A 19002-nucleotide genomic window follows, 5' to 3' on the forward strand; every position below is an offset into this window, starting at 1 on the left:
AGACAAGGATGGCTTGTGCCCAGGGCTCAGCTTCAGGGTGTGCTTTGCAGCCAGCAGTGCACGTGGCCACCTGTTCTCCCACACCAGCCAACAGGATTGTCTAGCTGTGCTGGGCTTGATTAAAGGTCTTTTCCAACTGGAAAGCTGTCCTGAGGCATGAGCAAAGGCTTTGTGGATGCTGCTTCTCTCTGGTGTGCTGGTGCTCTTGGTTAGTTTGGAAACATGGAACCAGACTGGGAGAGTGAATTCCCCATTGAGTGGTGTCTCCATTTGCTCCCACTTGATGCCCTTCACCCTTCATGGGTGTCCAAGTGAGCTGTCCCCTCTGTAGCATGTTGGCAGCAAGTGGGGATGCTGAAGGTGCCTACAGCTGAGGAGGGTTGGAGCAGCTTTCCCAGTGCTGGCACACACCCGTGTCACCTCAGGCGTGTAGCCTGGCTCATTGGCCGCAGCTATGTCGGTGGAGGAGATACATTCAGTTGCAGCATGTTGCTTCCAGCATGCCCTCCTCCTGTCTGGCTCTTTCACAACCCAGGCTTGACTGACTTGTCCAGCTGGGACCAAATTTTAGGCTTGAAGTGTGAGGGGCCACGTTGGAGAAAGCCCCACAGGTTTAAAACTCTTGGTGACCAGTAGCAGCCCGCCTGCTTCCCCCAGCTCTGCCTGGCGGTGCTTTCTGTCAGCTCCCTCCTCAGAGGGACCTTTGGCAACCCCGAGCGGGCTGAGCACGTGGGGTCTGTTTCCCTCCCACTTCCCCCAGCGTGACCTCCGGCCTCCAGACGTTTGGTGTGCGGTTTGTGCGGTCGCTGCTATCTCATCTCCCCATCGGTCACATCCCCTCTCGGTGGTGACTCACCCGAGGCCATACCTCTTCCCCCGAACCCGTGCCGCCGTTTCGGAGAGCTGAGCAAAGATGAAGAAGATGTTTGTAAGTGGGCTGACACATCTGCGCCCGCCAAGTTCCTCTAATAACAGCCCTTAGTGATTTATGTCTCAATTGTGCAAAACAGATATGTTTTATAATCTTGGAGCTGCAAGGGAGGAGGACAGGTGTGCTCATCCACTGTAGCAACTGGAGCATCACAGGGGTTGCATTTTGGCTGCTGGCTATAGGGATAAAGTGGTTTGAGGGACCATCTCTGTGCCCTGAACCCTTTTACCCCCAGAGCTGGACTGATTTGGATCATGTCCCTGCTGGCATGACATAAGTTTTGGTGGTGCCTTTCCCAGGCGGTCAGAGGCTGAGCTAATGGGCACACGCATGTGTTTGGCATGGTGTAACTTGGCAGGGAAGGGGGGGCACAGCCAGTCTGGGCTTGGCAGTGCTGCCAGCTTGCACCTCCCTGCCTGTGCTGTGGTGCCAGACCGCCTCTGGGCAAGCGGTCGGCTGGAGGAGCGTGGCTCAGCCTGCCGAGACCTGTCGCCGTGTCCCTGGGCAAAGCGGATCTTGTGCTGCTTCAGCAAACACTCTGGCCCCAGGCAGATGGAGATGGTTGTGGTTTCCCCTTTTCCCCTCCCTTTCTCCTGGCAGATGCCCATGGTTGGGGTGAGCTGTGTGTTGCTCACTGCGGTAGAATTTCTCCCCTTGGCATCGCTTTCTGGCACAGAGATCCAAGGAGGCAGCGGCTCACCCGCGGCCGCCTCCTGCGAGCGCAGCTCCGCGGCACATGGAGGAGCAGCTTCACCTCCAGGCCCTGCCCAGGGCACTGGGGCAGCAGGTTCTGGGCTCCGTGTGAGTCGTACGCCAGCAGCCTGTCAGCGTGGCTGCTGGAGGGCTCTGCAGGGGAAGGGATGTTCTGGCAGTGCCTCGAGGTTGGATTTGCATTGGGCTCATCCCCAGGAAAGCTGTGGTTCAGATTTCTCCTCCCTACTCCAGCTCTGGTTCCTGGCAGGGAAGAAGCCAGGTAAATACAGCCTGTGCAGCTTCTTCAGGCACTTTGCAAGGGGAAAAACAGTGTCACTGGTAGACCCGAGGCTGGAGTTTGAGTGGTTCTCTGGTTTTGCTGCTGGTCAGCTGCATGGTGCCCCAAGTCATTGCACCTGCCTGTGCCTCAGTTTCTCCAGCTGCAGAGCTTTGGAATGTGCTTTGAGCTCCTGTGCTAGGCTTATGCCTCTCCAAGGAGCAGTGCTGCTGTTGTGGGCTTCTGGAAGTTACTGGGAAGAGCTGCCAGGTGTGAGGTGGCTTTGGTGGTTGGCTGGTGGCATCAGCTCAGTTCTGCTGCTGTTTCCCAGCTTGGCATGGTGACACTTCCCAACCTATCCATCTGAACCCGTCCCCAGCTTGGACACTTTGCATTCCTCCTCCTTCCTCTGCAGCCCTGAGCTGAGGCTGGGTCACTGTTGCAGGATGGGATGATGCTGACCGGGGAGGAAGCCCCAGAACGTTTGGGGCTGGGACTCAGCCTGGGCAGAATATGATGCTGAAGGCAGGGAGATGCCCTCGTAGGACCAGGGATGTAACTGGTATCAAAATGCCTCTTTGAGTATCAGTAACTTAATCTCTGTGCAGGTGTCCCTGTGCCTGATGGCAGCCCAGGAGTGTGTCCCTTCCCTGGAGCCCTGCAGGTGGCTTCCTGTCCTTGCAGCACATGCAAGTGGGGACATGCCATGGGTGTTTGTGCACAGTGGTGTCTGCAGCATGGGATGTGTCTCACCGTGTTCCCCGTGCTGGTGGTTCCTCCTGTGCTGGTGGAGCAGCTGCAGCTGGGATTGATGCCTGGCTGGGAGAAGGGGCTCACGTGGGGATGTCTGTGGCCAGAGCCTCCGGGCTGCTATGGCATGGGGTGCTCCAGGGACTTTTCCATGCTGCAGCCATGTGCTCTGCCAGATGGGACTGGTGTTCCCTTGGAAATGTGTCACTCCTGCTCCAGATGCTGGCTCGTTGCCAGCCCAGCCCTGCTGGAGCAGTGACAGTGACACTGCCGAGGCATACCTGGCATGGAATGGAGCTGCTCACAGCTAAGCTAAGCTGGGTTCTACCCACCTCTCTCCAGCTCTGGAATAAGAAAAGGTGTTTGGAAATCTTCATTGCGGACGTTTTGGGGTTACTAAGGAGAGGCCCGAATGTTGCATGCACGCTTAGCGCCTTTGCAGCGCTGTGCTCAGGGTTAAACAGCAGGTTTTACCTGCTGGGAAAGCAGGCTCTGAGCTGAAGATCAGGGGCCCAGCAGCTCCCCTGGTCCTGCTCTGCTGCAGGGCTGGCGTGTTGGGTGCCGCCGCTGGGATCTGTCGGGTGATGGCCGCGGGCCAGGAGCTGCGCGGAGCACCGCGGCGGTGAGGCACATATGCCGGCATGCAAACATGTACGCCAAAGAGATCCTGGCTGTCTAAATAATGTGAAATATTGACTAGCTCTCGCAGATGGTGCTCCACGTGCAGCTTCAGGGACTGAACTTCTCTGTCTCCCCTTGGGTTTTGGTGTGATGTTGTTTTGAGGCAGTTGGATGCTGGACTCTTGACAAACTTGTTGCTTTCAGTGAGATTGTAGAATTTGGGGCAAGTTGGTTGTCAGTGCAGGCTGAGGGGAGGGGAGGAGGGTTGCAGAGGGCTTGACTGGCTCCTTCAGATATTCCTGATGGCTTTAAATCAGTTTTGAAATTATGGCATGGACTGGGATGCTGATTCTGGGGAGGGTTGGGTTTGTAGTGTTGCGCGGGTGTCGTTTGGTGGCAGTGTTGGAGAGGAATTGCTGCCTGTAGCCAATAGTGTGTGTTATTACCACTATTATGGTGATTGTATTCACTGAGGAAATGCTGATGAGGACGATTTGCATGAGGGTTTTGCTGGGGACCCAGTGTCCAGGACATTCAGACCACTGGCAGCAGGGTTGTTAGGATATGCTGCTTTCATATCAGCTCCTGGATGTTTGTCACACTTTCTCTGTTTTGCCTTCCTCTGGGATAAGATGCTGAGTCTGGATATGTGAGCTACTCTGGAGGATGCTCTCGTGTTTTCCCAAAACCTGAACCCAGTACTGGGCACCTGCAGAGGGAATTAGCTATGTTGGCAAAGCCGTGCTGGCAAGAGGGTCTTATCATGGCTCTGGAAGCACACGGGGGAGTGCCCTCACCCACAGGTCTCTGTACTTGTGATAAAACCTCTTATCAGCCAGGTGGTTTGGTTGCAGAGCCCTCAGGTGTCAGGCTCTGCTCAGGAAGCATCATGCTCCATTTGCTGCAGAGTTGGAGCCCTGGGTTGAGCTGGGTGACCTGCAGTGTGGGGTCAGTACCTGAAGTGAAGTCCCGAAGCTGGGGTCCCTGCTCTGGGCTGTGTGTGCTGTGTGTCATCGCCTGTGTCCCTGCCGCCACCGCTGCTCCTGGCGTGCGAGGGACTGACAGCCACAACAGTCTGTGCTCCTGCGGCGCTTGTTCCAAGGCAGCGTGCTGCTCGGGATAAAACATGTTTCCCTCTTCTGTTTCCCGTTTTCTGCAGGCTTTTCCCATCTGCCTAACGGTCTCTACCCATCGTACATTCCCCTGAGCCACCTCGAACCTCCCAGTGCCGGCAGTCCGCTCCTGGCCCAGCTGGGACAGCACAGCCTCTTTGAGTCACAGAAAGGTGAGTCTGGGACCCTGTGTGCCCTTCCCATCGGTCACCCCTGGGTGCTTACCCTGTCCCTTGGGCTTGTTTTGCTGCTGGAGCTGCTGGATGCTGGAGTGTTGGGGGTGAGGAGCAGGAACTGCCTTGGGTGGTCAGCCAGGGATGTTTCCTGGGCTGAGCGGTACCAAGGTTTTGGATGTGGAAGCCTCCTTGAAGCCCCAGTATGCATGAGACAAGACTGTCTTACATCCCACATGGAGGAACCTGCTTGGTCCACTTTGCCCTGGGCATTTTTGTTTAAGACATCCTTGAAATCCCTTCTTTCCTGGTTTCCCACCTCTTGCCTGTCTCTGTGTAGGAGTGAAGGCGTTGGAAGCCTGTGATAATTTTGGTTGCTTTTACTCTGCAGATGGATTCTACCTGTCCAGCCATGCAGGCCAGTCCGCTTTGCACCCGCAACCTCCCCTCTCAAGGACCGTGGGCAGCCACACGTCGAGCACTTTGCTCCGGGAGAAGGACCTGGGGCAGCTGCACAAGAGCTCGAAAGAAGGCCTGAAAGACCCCGGTGGGAAGGAGCGGGCGTGCCGGAGCGATCTGCCCCTGCCCTTTGCCAAGAAGGAGAGCAAGCCCAAGGAGGAGCCCCGACCCCGCAGTGTGGTGGACCTCACGCAGGACACCAAGCCCGACAGCGAGCGGAAAGTGAGCGTGGTGGAGAAGGCGGCGAAGGTCGGCGAGCGCCTCTCGCCGTTCCTGGCTGAGCACATGCCAAACCGGGGCGCAGGCGGCGGGGAACCCAAGTCCAAAAACCCGCTGCAGAGCTCTTCCCTCAGCAACTGCAACGGCGGCGGGGACCCCATGCTGAAGGTCCTGGGAGCCGAGCAGGACCGCTGTGCCAAGGACCCCGCTCGGCACGACGAGAACATGAGGCCTTCTGCGCACGCCCACGCGGAGCGGCTGAAGCGGGGGGAGCCCCTCCTGCCCTCCGTGGGTGCTTTGCACATCTCCTGTAGCTGTCCATCCCCACACCCCTCGCAGACGGGGAAGATGACGCCAGCCACAACATTCCCTCCGCAGCCCGTCCATTCCAGCATGTACACCATCTTCCCACCGGCCAAGGAGCTGGGGAGGGAGCACAAAGTAATCGCCCCCACCTTCGTGCCTTCGGTCGAAGCCTACGACGAGAGGAGCGGGCCCATCCAAATCGCCTCCCAGGCCCGTGACAACAAGGGGAAGGACAAGGACCTTGGCAAGGTGGGGGTGCTGCAGTCACCCACGGAGCGGTGCCTTGCAGATGCCTCCCGCACACTCTTGTCCCAGGACTTTTCTTGTCACAGTGATGCCAAAAGGATGGAGGTTCTGAGAGAGAAGGGTTCGGTGATCAGGACGAACTCCATGGCACTGAAGAGACAGGTCACTTCAGAGCCCTTCCTCAACCGGCCGGGGCTGGGCTCTCCGGAGAGCAGGGAGTTCCTGGCCTCCAAGGATTTGCTGAAGCCGAGTCCGGAGGCAGAGCATCGCCCCTGCGAGCGGGAGCGCTTCCAGAGATCCAGCTCCAAAGAAGCAGCAAAGGTCTATGGCACTTTGGACTCTTCCCGGCAGCACCTGGACCACGGTCAGCTGAAACCGCCCGAGCAGAAGTGGAAGCCCTTCGAGATGGGCAACTTTGCCACCACGCAGATGGCGGTGCTGGCCGCGCAGCACAACCACGTCAGCCGGGTGGAGGAGGAAGCCAAGAAGGTCTACCTTGACCCCAGCGGTTTGCCGCGCTCCTCGGTGGTGGGCTCGCGGGGCGCCGCCGACGTGCTGCACCCCGCCTCGCACGGCGAGGGCTCGGCCATGCAGAGCCTCATCAAGTACAGCGGCAGCTTTGCCAAGGAGACGGCGTCCCGGCAGGGCTGCGGCAAAAAGAGCCCCTTCGGGGGTTTGGGCAACGTGAAGTTGGACTCTGCACAGCTGGGAGCCTCCAAGGTGCAGCAGCTGCTGCTGCAGCAGCCTGCAAAGCAGCTGAAGAGGGACCCTGAGAGACCCGAGAGTGCCAAATCCTTCGGCCGGGAGAGCATCGGCTCCCAGGGCGAGGTGGAGGTGAGGCACTTGCCTGTGGGCATTGCCGTGGCCGTGGCCCGGCAGAAGGACAACAGCAGCAGCAGCAGCAAACTGGGGCCCAGCTTGGCAGACCGGGACCGCTCGCTGTCTCTCAGCAGCATCAAAGGTAGGTTCCCCAGGGTTTGTCTCAGGGCTTCCCTGGAGGATCTGTTCCCTGGGAAGAGCAACCACCCAGTGCAGGCTGCGTGCCATGAACTGAGTTTGGCATCTTCAGCTGCGTTTCCCTCCCTTGCCAGCCAAGGACGTGTTGTAAACCACAGTGGGAAGCAAGACCCCCTGTGCAAGAGGCAGTCAGTCCCCTGTCCCCACTTTCATCCCCTTTGAGGACAATCCTACTTCATGAGTTTGATTCATTAGCAAAGGGAGTGACAGAGAAACCTCTCGAACCACCTTTGTGCTGGTGTTGTAATCCTATGATTTTGATTTAAGCCGTGGTGCTGGCAGGAGGGGGATGGCACCAGAGAGATTTTGGTCCTCTGCTTGACTTGTATAGCAAGATAACACCCGAGGGCTGCCTGGCACGGGGCTCTGCTGTGCCAAGGAGCGATGCCAAAGTGGTGAGCAATGCTCAGCTTTCCAGTTTTCCCTTGCCTTCCCCATTTTTCTGCCTTTGCCCCCCTCTCCCAGACTTGAGTGGCAAGAAGCAGTTTCCCTAAGGGGCAGCAGCCCCTCTCCCCATTCCCATCACCTCCCAGAGCCCTCCCCACAGCCGGGAGCCGGCCGAGGAGCTCGTGGGCAGCACAGGGAGCTGTTTGTTCAGCCGTTCAATCGTCCCAGACGCTCCCAGCTTGTGTTCAATGTAATTTACTGAGCCGAACTAAAAGGCTGCAAACAAGGGTTGAATTCTGGCAGGCCTCTGGGCTCGTTGCTAAGTGATGCAGTTGGCTTTCAGACAGAAAACAAGACTGCTTTTCTCCTCCTCTCGCCCCCCAAATGCTGCCCCCCCTTTGTGTGCCAGGAGATATTCGTCTAATAACATTAGCTTGCTTGCGCTGAGTGGACGGTGCTTGAATGTTTAGACCTTTTAAGAAGGAGAAAGCAGGCTTTAGTTGGCTAATCTGTAGTATTTGGCAAGTAAAATGCAAGTATTTAGTACCGGGCATTGGTTGTCAAGGGAACGGACCTAAGCCTTTCCTCCATGCATAACTGATTGAATTTTTCTATGCAGTCCGTGCGTCATGTTCATATATATAGACAGAATGATCATTCACTGTCTGGACAATCATCGTTCTGTCCAGAAAAGGGACTGTCCTGTTGGTGGGATGGAGGATGGGCAGGAATTAGAGGTCCTGCAGTGTTTGTGTTTGGATGGGGGGGGTGGAAAAAAGATGATAAACTCGTCTAGAAATAAAGGAGCACAAGGGATGTAGATGGGAGAGGGAGGAGCAATGATAAAATAACAAAATAATGTGTTTCTAATGAAAGGCTGGGGGAGGGGATGTACTCACCTTCTGCCAAGGAAGGGAGGGAGGCTGTGAGCTCTCCAAGGAATTGCTCCATATTGCTGAAACACCAAAGAGACAGCTGGGCATTGATTAGGGGAAAGAACTAGGAAAAGAGGCTCCAAAGGGGAAAATCCTGGGACAGGGTGTGGAAAGGGAGTGCTGGCTGAGAAGCAGTGAAAGATGTTTGGGCTCCAGAGGGATTTGTGAGCCCCGTGCTGTGGAGGTTGGGGAGTAAAAGTGAGCAGCAGAGGCAGTGTGGGGCATCATTCAGTGAGTCAGGGAGGGGCTGGCTGGGCTGGGCTGGGCTGCACGTGGTGTCCTGGCAGGCTGTGAGGGAGATGTGGTGACCCTGGAGAGTCCTTTGGGAGGCAGAGCTGTGTGCCAGGTTTTAAAGCATCTTTGTTTTGTGTCTGGAGCCCGTGGAAGGAGCCTTGGGGAAAGGAGCTGGGAGAGATGTTGTCTTTTTCCTGGATTCCTTCTGACAGTAAAAGCTGAGGGAATTGGAGACTTGACAGCAAAAAGCCCATGGGCTGTCCAGGTTTGTGGAAATACACACTAGAGCTCTCCTTGGAAAGACTGCCTGTCAGCAGGATGGACTTGATGTTCCGAGATGTTTTCCCATGTGCCAAACCATATCCAGACAGGAGAGTGAGGACCCTGGGAAGGGCTGCTGGGGTGCAGTCCTGTGAGGCTGAGTGCTCTCTGCAAGCAGGGCTGGGATTTAGGAGTGGATTGTATCACCAAAGCATGGTGCAGAGAGGGGCAGCAGGGAATTGTGTGAAAAATGAGCATGCAAGAAAGAAGCTAAGGAAAAAAACAGGGAAAAGCAAGCTTAAAATCAGGCAGCTGGAGTGAAGATCTTGGATAAAGGGAAGGGTGGCCCCAATACCTGGTGCTGGCAGAGCCAGGCGAGGCTCTGCTGCTCGCTCCTGTGAAGGTGCCTCCTAACCTCTCACAGATGCAGCTGCTGCCATGCCAGGCTGTGTTTGCAAGAGCTGTGCTGATTGTGGACAAGTGGTTTCTCCAGCCAAACATCCAGCCCCCCTTTTTGGATTCCTGCCCTCATCTGCCATATGTGTCCCTGCCTCTCAGACCCTTTCTTGTTGCATGTCTCGAGGGGGATGCAGATTGCTGCTAATGGGTGAATTGTGGAGTGGATGGAGCGCGCTGGTTTTGTGAGGGTCTGTATTGTTGGGTCTGCCTGTTGCAGAGAGACAAGGGATTCAGAGCATACTCAGTGCTCCCAGACTAATTTACAAGATCAGAAGGTGCTTCAGAAAGTGCAGAAATAAAATCCTTCTCCTCCCTGAGATGTGCGAAGCAGGACTATGTGGTTTGGTGCAGGATTTAGCTGCATCTTGGCTGTTGCCAGGATGGGAAATCTGTCCTTCAGCACAGTGGTCCATTTGGTCCTGGTGCTCCGAGGCTGGCTGTGCTATCCTGGGAGACCAGCCTGGTGTGGCAAGTAGTTCCTTGTTGTCTTGGAGACATGAACCTCAAAACACATGCACTTGGGTGCTACCAGGAGAATATTGCTTCAGTGAGAATATCTTGGTCACACAGAGAGCCTTGCCTGGTCTTTCAGGATTTGAACCTGGAGCATCCTTGGGGACACTGGTGTTTGGATGTAGTGGCTCTTCCACGCCCAGAGGAGAGGGGACAGCTTTCTCCAGGCCATTTCTCCTGTCTGATGGTGCTGGGTTGTCTCTTAGGGCACGGGCGCTCTGAAGATGACTGTGGGGACGAGAGGAGCCGCCACCGGGACAGCCACCTCCTGGCAGGGCGCTTGGAGAGGGACCAGGAGAAGCTGCTCAGGTGAGCCTTGGAAGGAGGTGACATCTTAGTGTCACAAGCTGAGCTCAGGGACAGCCAGTCCAGACAGGAGACAGGGTTGCATCCATCCTGGAGTAGGTACCAAAGTTGCTGGTGTGGAGAGGGATGCTGAGTGGGTACATGGGGCTGTAGGCAGATCCTAAGTCCTCAGCAGAGAAATCCTAATAGAAAGCTGCAAATCCATGCCTGCTTCAAAGGGTTGGAGAGATGGAGTGTTTTATTCTACATGTGACATCTCCATCACAGCTCTCCTAGACTGATTGACCCTCGTTTGCCAAGACAGGTTCTGCGGGCTGGTCCGTACTCCTGGGCTCCTCCATCACTTGGACCCTCCTCTCACTGTGTCTCTCTTGCCTCCTCCATCCCCAGAGAAAGCAAGGAGCTGGCAGATTTTGCCCGAATACACCCGTCCAGCTGTGCCACCAACGGTCTGAACTCCAACCTGATGGTGACGGGGGGCCCAGCCCTGGCGGGCTCCGGGCGCTGGTCTGCAGACCCCGCCTCGCACCTGGCAGCCCACCCCTGGCTGCCCAGGACAGGGAGCCCCTCCATGTGGCTGGCTGGCCATCCCTACGGTGAGTGCCTGGCAGGGAGCATGTCCAGAGGGTGCTCACACCAATGAAACCCAGGGAAAAGCATCAGGGAAAAGGGATGGAGGCGTTTTGGAGCAGTAGATGGCTTCAGTGTGGGTAGGAACTGTGTGACCGTGTTCACAGGGGTCCCAGGAAGAGGGAAGAGATGAGGATCTGATTCCATGTTTCAGAAGGCTTGATTTATTATTTTATGATATATATTACATTAAAACTAGAATAGAAGAAAGGATTTCATCAGAAGGCTAGCTAAGAATAGAAAAAGAAAGAATGAATAACAAAGTTTGGTGGCTCAGACTCTCTGTCCAAGCCAGCTCACTGTGATTGGCCATTAATTAGAAACAACCAACGTGGGCCAATCACAGATGCACCTGTTGCATTCCACAGCAGCAGATAACCATTGCTTACATTTTGTTCCTGAGGCCTCTCAGCTTCTCAGGAGGAAAAATCCTAAGGAAGGGATTTTTCATAAAAGATGTCTGTGACAGAGCTGTCTGCATCTCTTGAGTTGTGACCTCTGTGTTTTTTCTTCCAGGACTTGGTCACCCTTCCCTGCACCAGGGCATGACTCCAGGCTTCCCCCCTGCCATGGGGGGAGCTCTCCCCTCTGCCTACCAGTTTGCCAGAGACCCACAGTCAGGGCAGCTTGTTGTGATCCCCAGCGAGCACTTGCCACACTTTGGTAAGGATGTCAACTTGTGCCTGAGGACCGTTCTCTGACAGCTGTGGGGAAAACAGACTTTGGAGAGGGCCAGAGAGGAGCATACCTACCTGTGGGGACCTGCAGCCACAGCTGTGGGGTGGGTGTGAGTGGGCCTCTCCTTAGGTGATGGAAACAGGTAATCTTTAGCAGTGGCTCTTCATCTTGCAGGGGATGAAGAGTTTGAGTCCTTGGTTAGGAGAATCCATTCATAGGCTCAGTCATGGAAATCAAACCAGGGGCTGGAGAGCAAAGCAAATCCAGTGGCCCTAGGGCACAGGGGTGGTGGGATTGGGGCTGCAGAGGGGAACACAGCACACTTTCCCCTCTGGTTTCTGGTTGTGTTTCTGCAAAGCCCAGGGTTTGGCATACTCTCTGGGACTGTAGAGACCATTGCCTTGAGTGATCCTGGTGATCCTTCATCCATCCTTGCCCTGCTGCCTCCCTGACTGCATCTCTGCTCATTCCACAGCAGAGCTGATGGACCGGGCACCCCCGCTGTGGCCTGCTATGTACCCCCCAACCAGGAGCTCCCTGCAGCACGCTCACCAGCTCCAGCTGCTCTCCCATCAGCAGCTGCTGAGGCAGCACGAGCTGTACATCCTGCAGCAGCAGGCTGCCCACGCCATGGAGCTGCAGAGGAGTGCCCAGCTCGTGGTATGTTTTCAAGAACTTCTTGCTTGGTCATGAAACCAGCCTGAAGTTGGAGAGTCTGGGGAGAAAATGCAGCTGTGCCTGTGTGGCAAGTGTGTCTCAAGGGTGTGGATGCATTGAGTGATTCTGCCCTGGTCTCTGGGATATGAAGCATTTGGTGTATCCTGCAGTTGGAGTCGGTTTTGGGGGGGGTTGGTGTAGAGCAGTGCTGTCAGAAGAGTTCCCCAGCAGCAGCACTGTGAGTTAGATTCCTTCCCATGAGATGGCTCTGTGTAATTGAGTGATTTCATCTCTGGTCACCTCCAAACAAACCTCTTGAGCAGCTCAGGGAAGCAGCTGCAGGACTTGCAGCAGTCACACTGGCTCCTGGAGAGGGATCCCATTCATGAAAAGGTTTTGGAAGTCATGAGCTCTCATTTGGGTGTTTTACACCCATTCATTTTTATAGTGGTCCTCTGGTTTTCAGGCTTCGTTTTACATGTGGGCTGGAAGTTGGAAATAGAAATGTTTTGCTTTGGATGCAAATGAAAGCTGTGACATCCTTCTCATGATTCCTGGAGCTGGGAATTTGTGACTAAGCTATTGTAGATCAGTGTCACCCTCTGTCAGATTGGTCTTCAAATGGTCTTGCATTTGGAGAATGTGCAAGTTTTATTCCACTGCATATTTGATAAGACCTTGTTTTGGTCTTGCCTGGTGGTTGGTCAGTGCCACTTTGCAGATGTTGTGCTGAGTTTTGCTGTGTTCTTGTCACAGGAGAGGTTGAAGGCAAACGAGCAGCGTGTGGATATGGAAGAGAAGGTGACCAAACGGAGCCTGGACAGTGCCAAATCAGGCCTTTCCTCCTCTGCCCCGGGACTGGTGCACCGAAAACCACCTGTGCTGTCCCCCAGCACCTCCACGTCCTACAGCAAGGCTGTGAGTCCACCTCCCCTCTCTCCCAGGGCCTCACCCGTGTCTGTGCTCAAAGCTGAGGTGATCCAAAAGATGGAGGAGCCACCTTCGCAGCCAGCCTACTCCTACCCCGCCACCCCCAGCTCCCATCCCTCCAGCCCACCCCCTGCCTCTCCACCCCCTGCCCCTGCCATCCCTCCAAAGGAAGAGGCGCCCGAGACTGTGGAGAAGAAAGAGCTGGAGCTGGAAAAAGAGGCTGCTGGTCCATATCAGGCCTTGTTCCCAGGTAAGAGAGCCCTGCTTTGGCAGAGTCCCGTTGTGTTTGTGCCTGCCTCCCGTTTTCTCCTCGGCTCTTTCCTGCTTCTGTCCCTTCCCCTAGGGAAAGCCACATAGCTCCTCTAAAAGGCAGGGGAGAGGGAAGGAGCAGGGCTGGTGTGATGGGCCGAGATTGATGCCTGGGTGCCTGGGGCTGTTGGCTCTCTTCTTCCTGTGGGCTGAGCCTGGGTTGGTTCTGCCAGGGCTGGAGTCCCAGTGGGAGAGGATGCAGGAGGCAGATCTCTCTCCGGTTGCATGAAAGTGCTGGAAGGGTGCAGAAGGGACCTCTGGGGTGCTGTCTGTGGCAGCCTGGTCAGGAGAGAGGTGCCCAAAGCTTCTATTGCTTGAGAACAGGAAGAGACCAGAGATGATGGAAGCAAAGGGAACCAGCTCTATGCCTTCGTGGAAGAGAAGGTGCTTTGGAGACCCAGCCATTACACAGTCTGTCCTTTGTGATATCTTGCAGAGATCCCCCCTGGATACCCATTCCAGTCCCTGCCTCCCTCCTTTGGAAGACACTATCCCTACCTCCTCCAGCCCCCCGCAGCATCTGACGCGGATGGGCTGGCTCCTGACGTCCCGCTGCCTGCTGAGGGCTCTGAGCACATGGACCTCTCCTCAGAGGTCAAACCCATCCACCTGTCTCCGTCCAAAATCCTAGAGCCCATCCCAGCAGCACCAGAAGAGGAATCCTTGGAAGAGAGGGTGAAATCAGAGGTGCAGATGGAGGAAAGCCAGGAAAGCATCTGTGAGCAGGACATGGGGACTCTGAACATCAGCACCTCTGCAGCTGTCCCCGTGCAGAACGTGGACAATTGCAATCTCCTGTTGCACCAGGGCGAGGCCCTGGGAGCTATGGAGCAGGACCAGGAAGACCTCCAGAGCTGCCCACCTCCCTACCAGGTTGTGGCCTGTCCTGCAGAGGCAGAGGCTGAGGCAGAGAGCGGGAGTGGAGCAGAAACCTGCTCCATGCACATGGACTATGATGGTTTGCTCGTGCATGCGGAGAGCGAGCCCCCGGAGATGGACCTGACGCCCCAGCGGGAGGAGGCCTCTGTGGCCATGGATCTGCAGAGTGCTGACGTGCCCCGGGCCAGGGAGTTTCCCAGCCTGCCTCCTGAGGAGGGGGAGCAGGGACCAGAGATCCCTTCCTACACAGAAGAGGCAATCGCTTGCCAAATCCCAGATCTGGACATCAAGCCGGGTGACCCGCTGGCTGGGATGAATGCTTTGGTGGCTGCTACAGAAATGCCTCAGGCTTGTTCCTTGCTGACTACCACCACTGTCACTCCACCCCAGATGAAGGTGGAGGTGTTAACTGACCAGAGCCTGGAGCACTCCTTCCTGCAAGGGATCACTTTGCTGAGTGAAATTGCAGAGATGGAGCTGGAGAAACGGAAGCAAGAAATGCAGAGTAAGTTGTGAGTGGGGAGTGATCAACTCTGGACCATGCTGGGTCTCCCAACTTATGGTCCCTGTGCTCTGCATGTGGGCAGAGAAGCAGTCACAGGTGGGATCTCTCTCAGCAAGACAGCAAGGAGTGCATTGCTCTTAGTTGCAGGAGTGGTTGGTACTTCAGATGGGGTTGGAGCAGAGTTTTTGTTGCAGCAGGCTGAGCTACGTGTGGCTTTTGTACTGCTCTCCCTTCCAAAGGCCCTTGCCATGTCTAGACAGTTTGTGGTATGTGTAGAGGAAACGGAGCCCCAGTTGCTGAGAGCTGCCAGGGTAACACCCTTCTGGCAGGCACTGAGTCCACAGTCTGTTGGGGTTTGGCACCAGAGGCCCCAGTAGCTCCAGATGACGCTTTCCAAGAGCTTGGCAGGTCCTGAAAAGAATCTCACCTTCCAGTAACTTCCTGAGGTGAGAAGTGATGGGAACTGCCAGTTACACCATCGCTGAGTACAACAGGAGATCTCAAGTGGGGGCCAAGGGTGGCTGGGGGGCCCCTTGAGCAGCCATAGTCAAGAGAGGGCCATCAGCCTCTCCTTGTGCCTGCTGGAGAAGCAGTCTTGGAATGTAGAGATTCTGTAGCTTTTTTTCCTGCCTTTCTCAGCAGGTCCAGAGAGTTTCCCTGTCCGGCCAACGCTGGAGAGTTTGCTGGCTGCCAGCACCCACATGCTCATGGAAGTGCTTTCCACCCCCTTTATGGAAAGTCTGAAAACCATCCGGCTGCCTCGAGAGCTGAATCCCAACAAAAAGTACAGCTGGATGCAGAAGAAAGATGAGCCAGTAAGTAGCTCTTAGTGTGGCTGAGCCTGGAAAGCCCCAGTGCACCCACTGACACAGCTCACTGTCCCAGCCCCAGTCTGGGGGCTCGTGCTGGCTCTGCTGCCCCTCTGCATTCAGCACAACGAGCTGGCTGTTCCCTCATGTCACATCCTGGCTGCAGTTTAGGTTCTTCCCTTGTTTGTTAGTCAAGGTTCAGCCCTGGAAATGGTGTTTTAATGTGAAACCAGAGGAACCTGTGTGTTACCGTTTTGACCAGAGGATAAATAAAAATAGTGGCAGCAGGGTTTTTCCTTGTTTATTTTTAATTTGCTGACCCTTTCCTGTGGAAGAGGCTGATAAGTTGTTTTGTACAGAGCAAGTAAGTATTCCAAGATAGGATATATTGTGATCTGTCATTTTAAACAAGGTAAAAGAGCATCTTATCCTGCAGCTTCTCTTCCAGGGTTGCAGTCCCTCTGAGCTGATGCCATCCTGTGCATAAGCCACAGAACATCTTTGCTTTGCTGGTTTTCTTTCGTACCACTCTGAGGCTGTGCTGGTGTCTCTGCTCCTCTCTCAGCACCAAGGGCTCTCTGCCAGGCTGCACACCTTGGCCATTGCCAGGGCACCCCGTGTGCACCCCCTGGGCCTGTCCTGACACTCTGTTGCCTCCCCACCCCAGATGTACTCCATCAAATCAGCCATTGAGAACATGGATGCCATGGAGCTGGACTACAGGATGAGGCTGGCCGAGCTGCAGCGGCGCTACAAGGAGAAGCAGCGGGAGCTGGTGAAGCTGCAGCGCCGCAGGGACTCCGAGTAAGTCACAGGCTGCTCACCCAGGTCTTGGTTTTTTCCAGCTGGGCGCTGCCTCTCGGCCCAGGAGAGAAAACTGCCCTCCATCCCTCCCTGCCTCCTCTCCTGTCCTCTCCTCCTGGTACATGCCAGCAGAGCTTTGCACAGCACACTCCTAGGCTATGTGACACGACAACCTGGTAACTGGTGACTGCAGCTGGGAGACTGTGTTAGAGACAACCTTGGCTTCAGCAGCTCAGTTTAGCAGTTTGGTGGCAGGCGAAGGTTCTGGGTTGGCTCCCGTTCTTGCTCGCTTTCTTTTAATTATTTTCCCTTTTTCTTCTTTTTTGGATTCATTTTCTTTATTTTTTCCCTGTTCGTTTTGCTTTTCGGTTGCAAAATTTGCTTTTGCTTTTTTTTTCCTTTGCCCTTTTTTTTTGTTTTTGTTTTTTTTTTTTTGTTGCCTTGGTTAACAGTGAAGCGTATGGTTTTTTTAAAGGGAAAAGCATGACGAGAAAAGTAGAAGCTTGGCGAGAAGAGGCCCTGGAAGGCCCAGGAAGAGGAAACTTGGATCAAGCGCTCTGTCACCCATTAAGGAGAGAGGGAAGAGTGACAGCAAGAGTGGAAAGTAAGGCTGGAATTTGGGGAAGATGGGAACATGGCAGGGTCACTGTGCCAGGGTCTGACTTGGGACAGCATCTCGGAGGGCTCGCTGTGTTGGCAGGCTGGATAATGTGAGTGTGTCCTTACAGTGGGAATGCAGTGCCCTCCCCGCAGGCAGAGCTCCTGGCTGCTGTTGGGTGCAGGCAGGACAGGTGGAGTTGAGCAGCTGTGAGATGCTGAGATGGCTGGCAGGGAGTTTAGGTGAGGTTTTGGAGTTGGGCAGTGTGTCCTTGTGTGCTTTCAGGAGAGCAGATGGTGCAGTCAGGTGCTGTAGAGGCAGTTGTGGGGATGTTGATGTCAAAACTGGGAAGGACAGGGCTATTCCAGGTTATCTGCTTTGTAGGACCTTTCTGCTGTGTTTCTTCTGTCTTCCTCTCTGTTCCCTGAATCAGTGGGAGTTGGTTTTGCCTGACATCTCTGTTTCAAGGATCAAGATTATCCTCTACTGTGCTTTTCTCTCTTTTGCAAGTCCAGCTGCTCTTGTTTGGATCTCACCACTCTTGGCCACCTACCCTACCATGGATGGCCTCTCCAATGGGAAGGCATTTCCAAGCTGCCTCCCAGTGTGCTCCATATTTCTGCAAATGTCCTTTTCAAGACTGCAAATCAGAGTCAGGTGCCCAGCTCCCACTGACCAACGCTTCTGAAAATCTGTCCTCTTGGTGGCTCTGTGTTTTGCTCTTTGTGTTTGGGTGGCTGGCCAGGCTGGAGGTATCCTGAGGCAGCTGGAGCTGTGCATGTGTGGGTGTGTGACAGTGTTGTGTGTGCATGTCCCTGGATCACAGGAATGCTGCTGTGGGAGGTGGAGGTGCACCCTCAGCCAGTGTCCAGGGCCTGAGGTGTTGGTTTAGCTGTCTGTGCAGGTCAGCAGAGAGGACAGAGGGACGGAAGCTGCCCCGTGTCAGTGGCTTTGTGGTCTGACCAGCAGGCTTAGGGTGAAGGAGGCAGCATATGAGAGCTTGAAATGGAAGCTTGGTAGGAATCCTGAGGTGTTGAGTGATCATCCATCAGATAGTGACTGGAGATGGCTGGGGAGCCGGGAAAGATGTGCTTATAGTCTCACCTACTTTATTTTTTATTTTATTTTCTTATTTATTTACCCTCTCCTTTCCCCCCAAATCCCAAAGCAAGTCCAATGGTGTAGATCACAAATGCCTTTCACAAAGGGCCCGACCTGGAGTCTGGAGTGAGCCAGTCCTTGCAGTGCCTTTGTCCCTCCTTGTCATCCCATGTGGCATTTCCTTGCCACCTCCTGCTCATACCAAAGAAACCAAAGTGTCTGGGCAGTGAGGCACCTCCCTGGGCCTCAGGAGTCTCTCTCTGCACCTACAGAATCCATGGAAGTAGAAGTGGGAAAAGACCTTAAGGGCCACCTCAGCTGTCAGTCCTTCCTGTGGCTGCTCTGTACCAAATCAGGCATTTTTGGTGGCTGTTATCAAAACACAAAGCACTTCCTTGTAGAGACCACCTTGCAGGTCTCTGATTTCAGGCACCCTCACCTGTCCTGGTGGCCGGGAGCGTGCACAAAGGGCTCCTTGGCTCTCCTGTTTGGTGGAAAACCTTGTCTGAACTGCTGTCACTTCACAGTAGACTTGGCTCCTGCTGAGGATCCCCACTGTCTTGGGAGGCATTTAACCTCACTTTGGAGCTTGGTGGGGATCACAGGGAGGAAAGCCTCCCCCACCTTGACCCATGCTGTGCTTGGCTTGCAGACTGAGCAAGTCCTTGTTGCTCTCTGAAGACTCTGAGACTGGTGAGGGCATGAAGAAGAGGCACAAAGGGGCCCTCCCAGAGGAGGACGAGGATGTGGAGAGCAGCAGTGGCAAGATGAAAGGAAAGAACCCAAGCTGGGAAGAGCACGATGCAGCTCCCAGCTTCTCAAATGAGGTCAGTGCCCTCGTGGGGAGCATGGAGCCACGGGCCAAAAGCCCATCTCTTTCCTGCTTTGCTGGTGTTGGCTTGGACTCCTGATCTTTCAGCGTCTGCTTTTAGTTCACATGGGTTTAGGTGCTCCTCAAGAGAGGATTGTGTGCAGTGGAGGGGCTAATGTTGGCTAATGAGGTAGAACAGCAGAGTCCAGTGCCTTGGAGCCAGCCAGAGCATTCAGTGCTGCACTGGCTCTGAGTCCAGAGCAGGGCTTGTTTTACCCCTTTGCCTATTGAGAGAGCACAGGGGAATGGATCCCCTAAAGCAAGGGAGGAATGGAAGCAGAGCCTTGCTATTTCAAATGCAGGGTTTTCTGCTCCTGTTGAGGCAATGAGAT

The 19002-nt window shown here is 54.9% G+C and overlaps 1 protein-coding gene across 4 annotated transcripts in view; it reads left to right on the plus strand.

Annotated features, from left to right (window-relative positions):
* TNRC18 (trinucleotide repeat containing 18) overlaps positions 1–19002 on the plus strand; it is a 55446-nt gene that overhangs the window by 13800 nt on the left and 22644 nt on the right. For 2 of the 4 annotated variants that reach the window (XM_059484449.1, XM_059484451.1), the window contains exons 3-14: positions 4432–4557; positions 4949–6748; positions 9800–9902; positions 10290–10495; positions 11046–11192; positions 11683–11867; positions 12621–13044; positions 13540–14487; positions 15127–15302; positions 15964–16100; positions 16576–16704; positions 18452–18626. In XM_059484449.1, coding sequence (XP_059340432.1) covers positions 4432–4557; positions 4949–6748; positions 9800–9902; positions 10290–10495; positions 11046–11192; positions 11683–11867; positions 12621–13044; positions 13540–14487; positions 15127–15302; positions 15964–16100; positions 16576–16704; positions 18452–18626 — 4556 coding nt within the window. The remainder of the gene's footprint in view (positions 1–4431; positions 4558–4948; positions 6749–9799; positions 9903–10289; positions 10496–11045; positions 11193–11682; positions 11868–12620; positions 13045–13539; positions 14488–15126; positions 15303–15963; positions 16101–16575; positions 16705–18451; positions 18627–19002) is intronic. The other 2 variants (XM_059484453.1, XM_059484452.1) reach the window with 2 other exon arrangements.

The sequence above is a fragment of the Ammospiza nelsoni genome, chromosome 17, assembly GCF_027579445.1.
Source record: "Ammospiza nelsoni isolate bAmmNel1 chromosome 17, bAmmNel1.pri, whole genome shotgun sequence".
NCBI lineage: Eukaryota > Metazoa > Chordata > Aves > Passeriformes > Passerellidae > Ammospiza > Ammospiza nelsoni.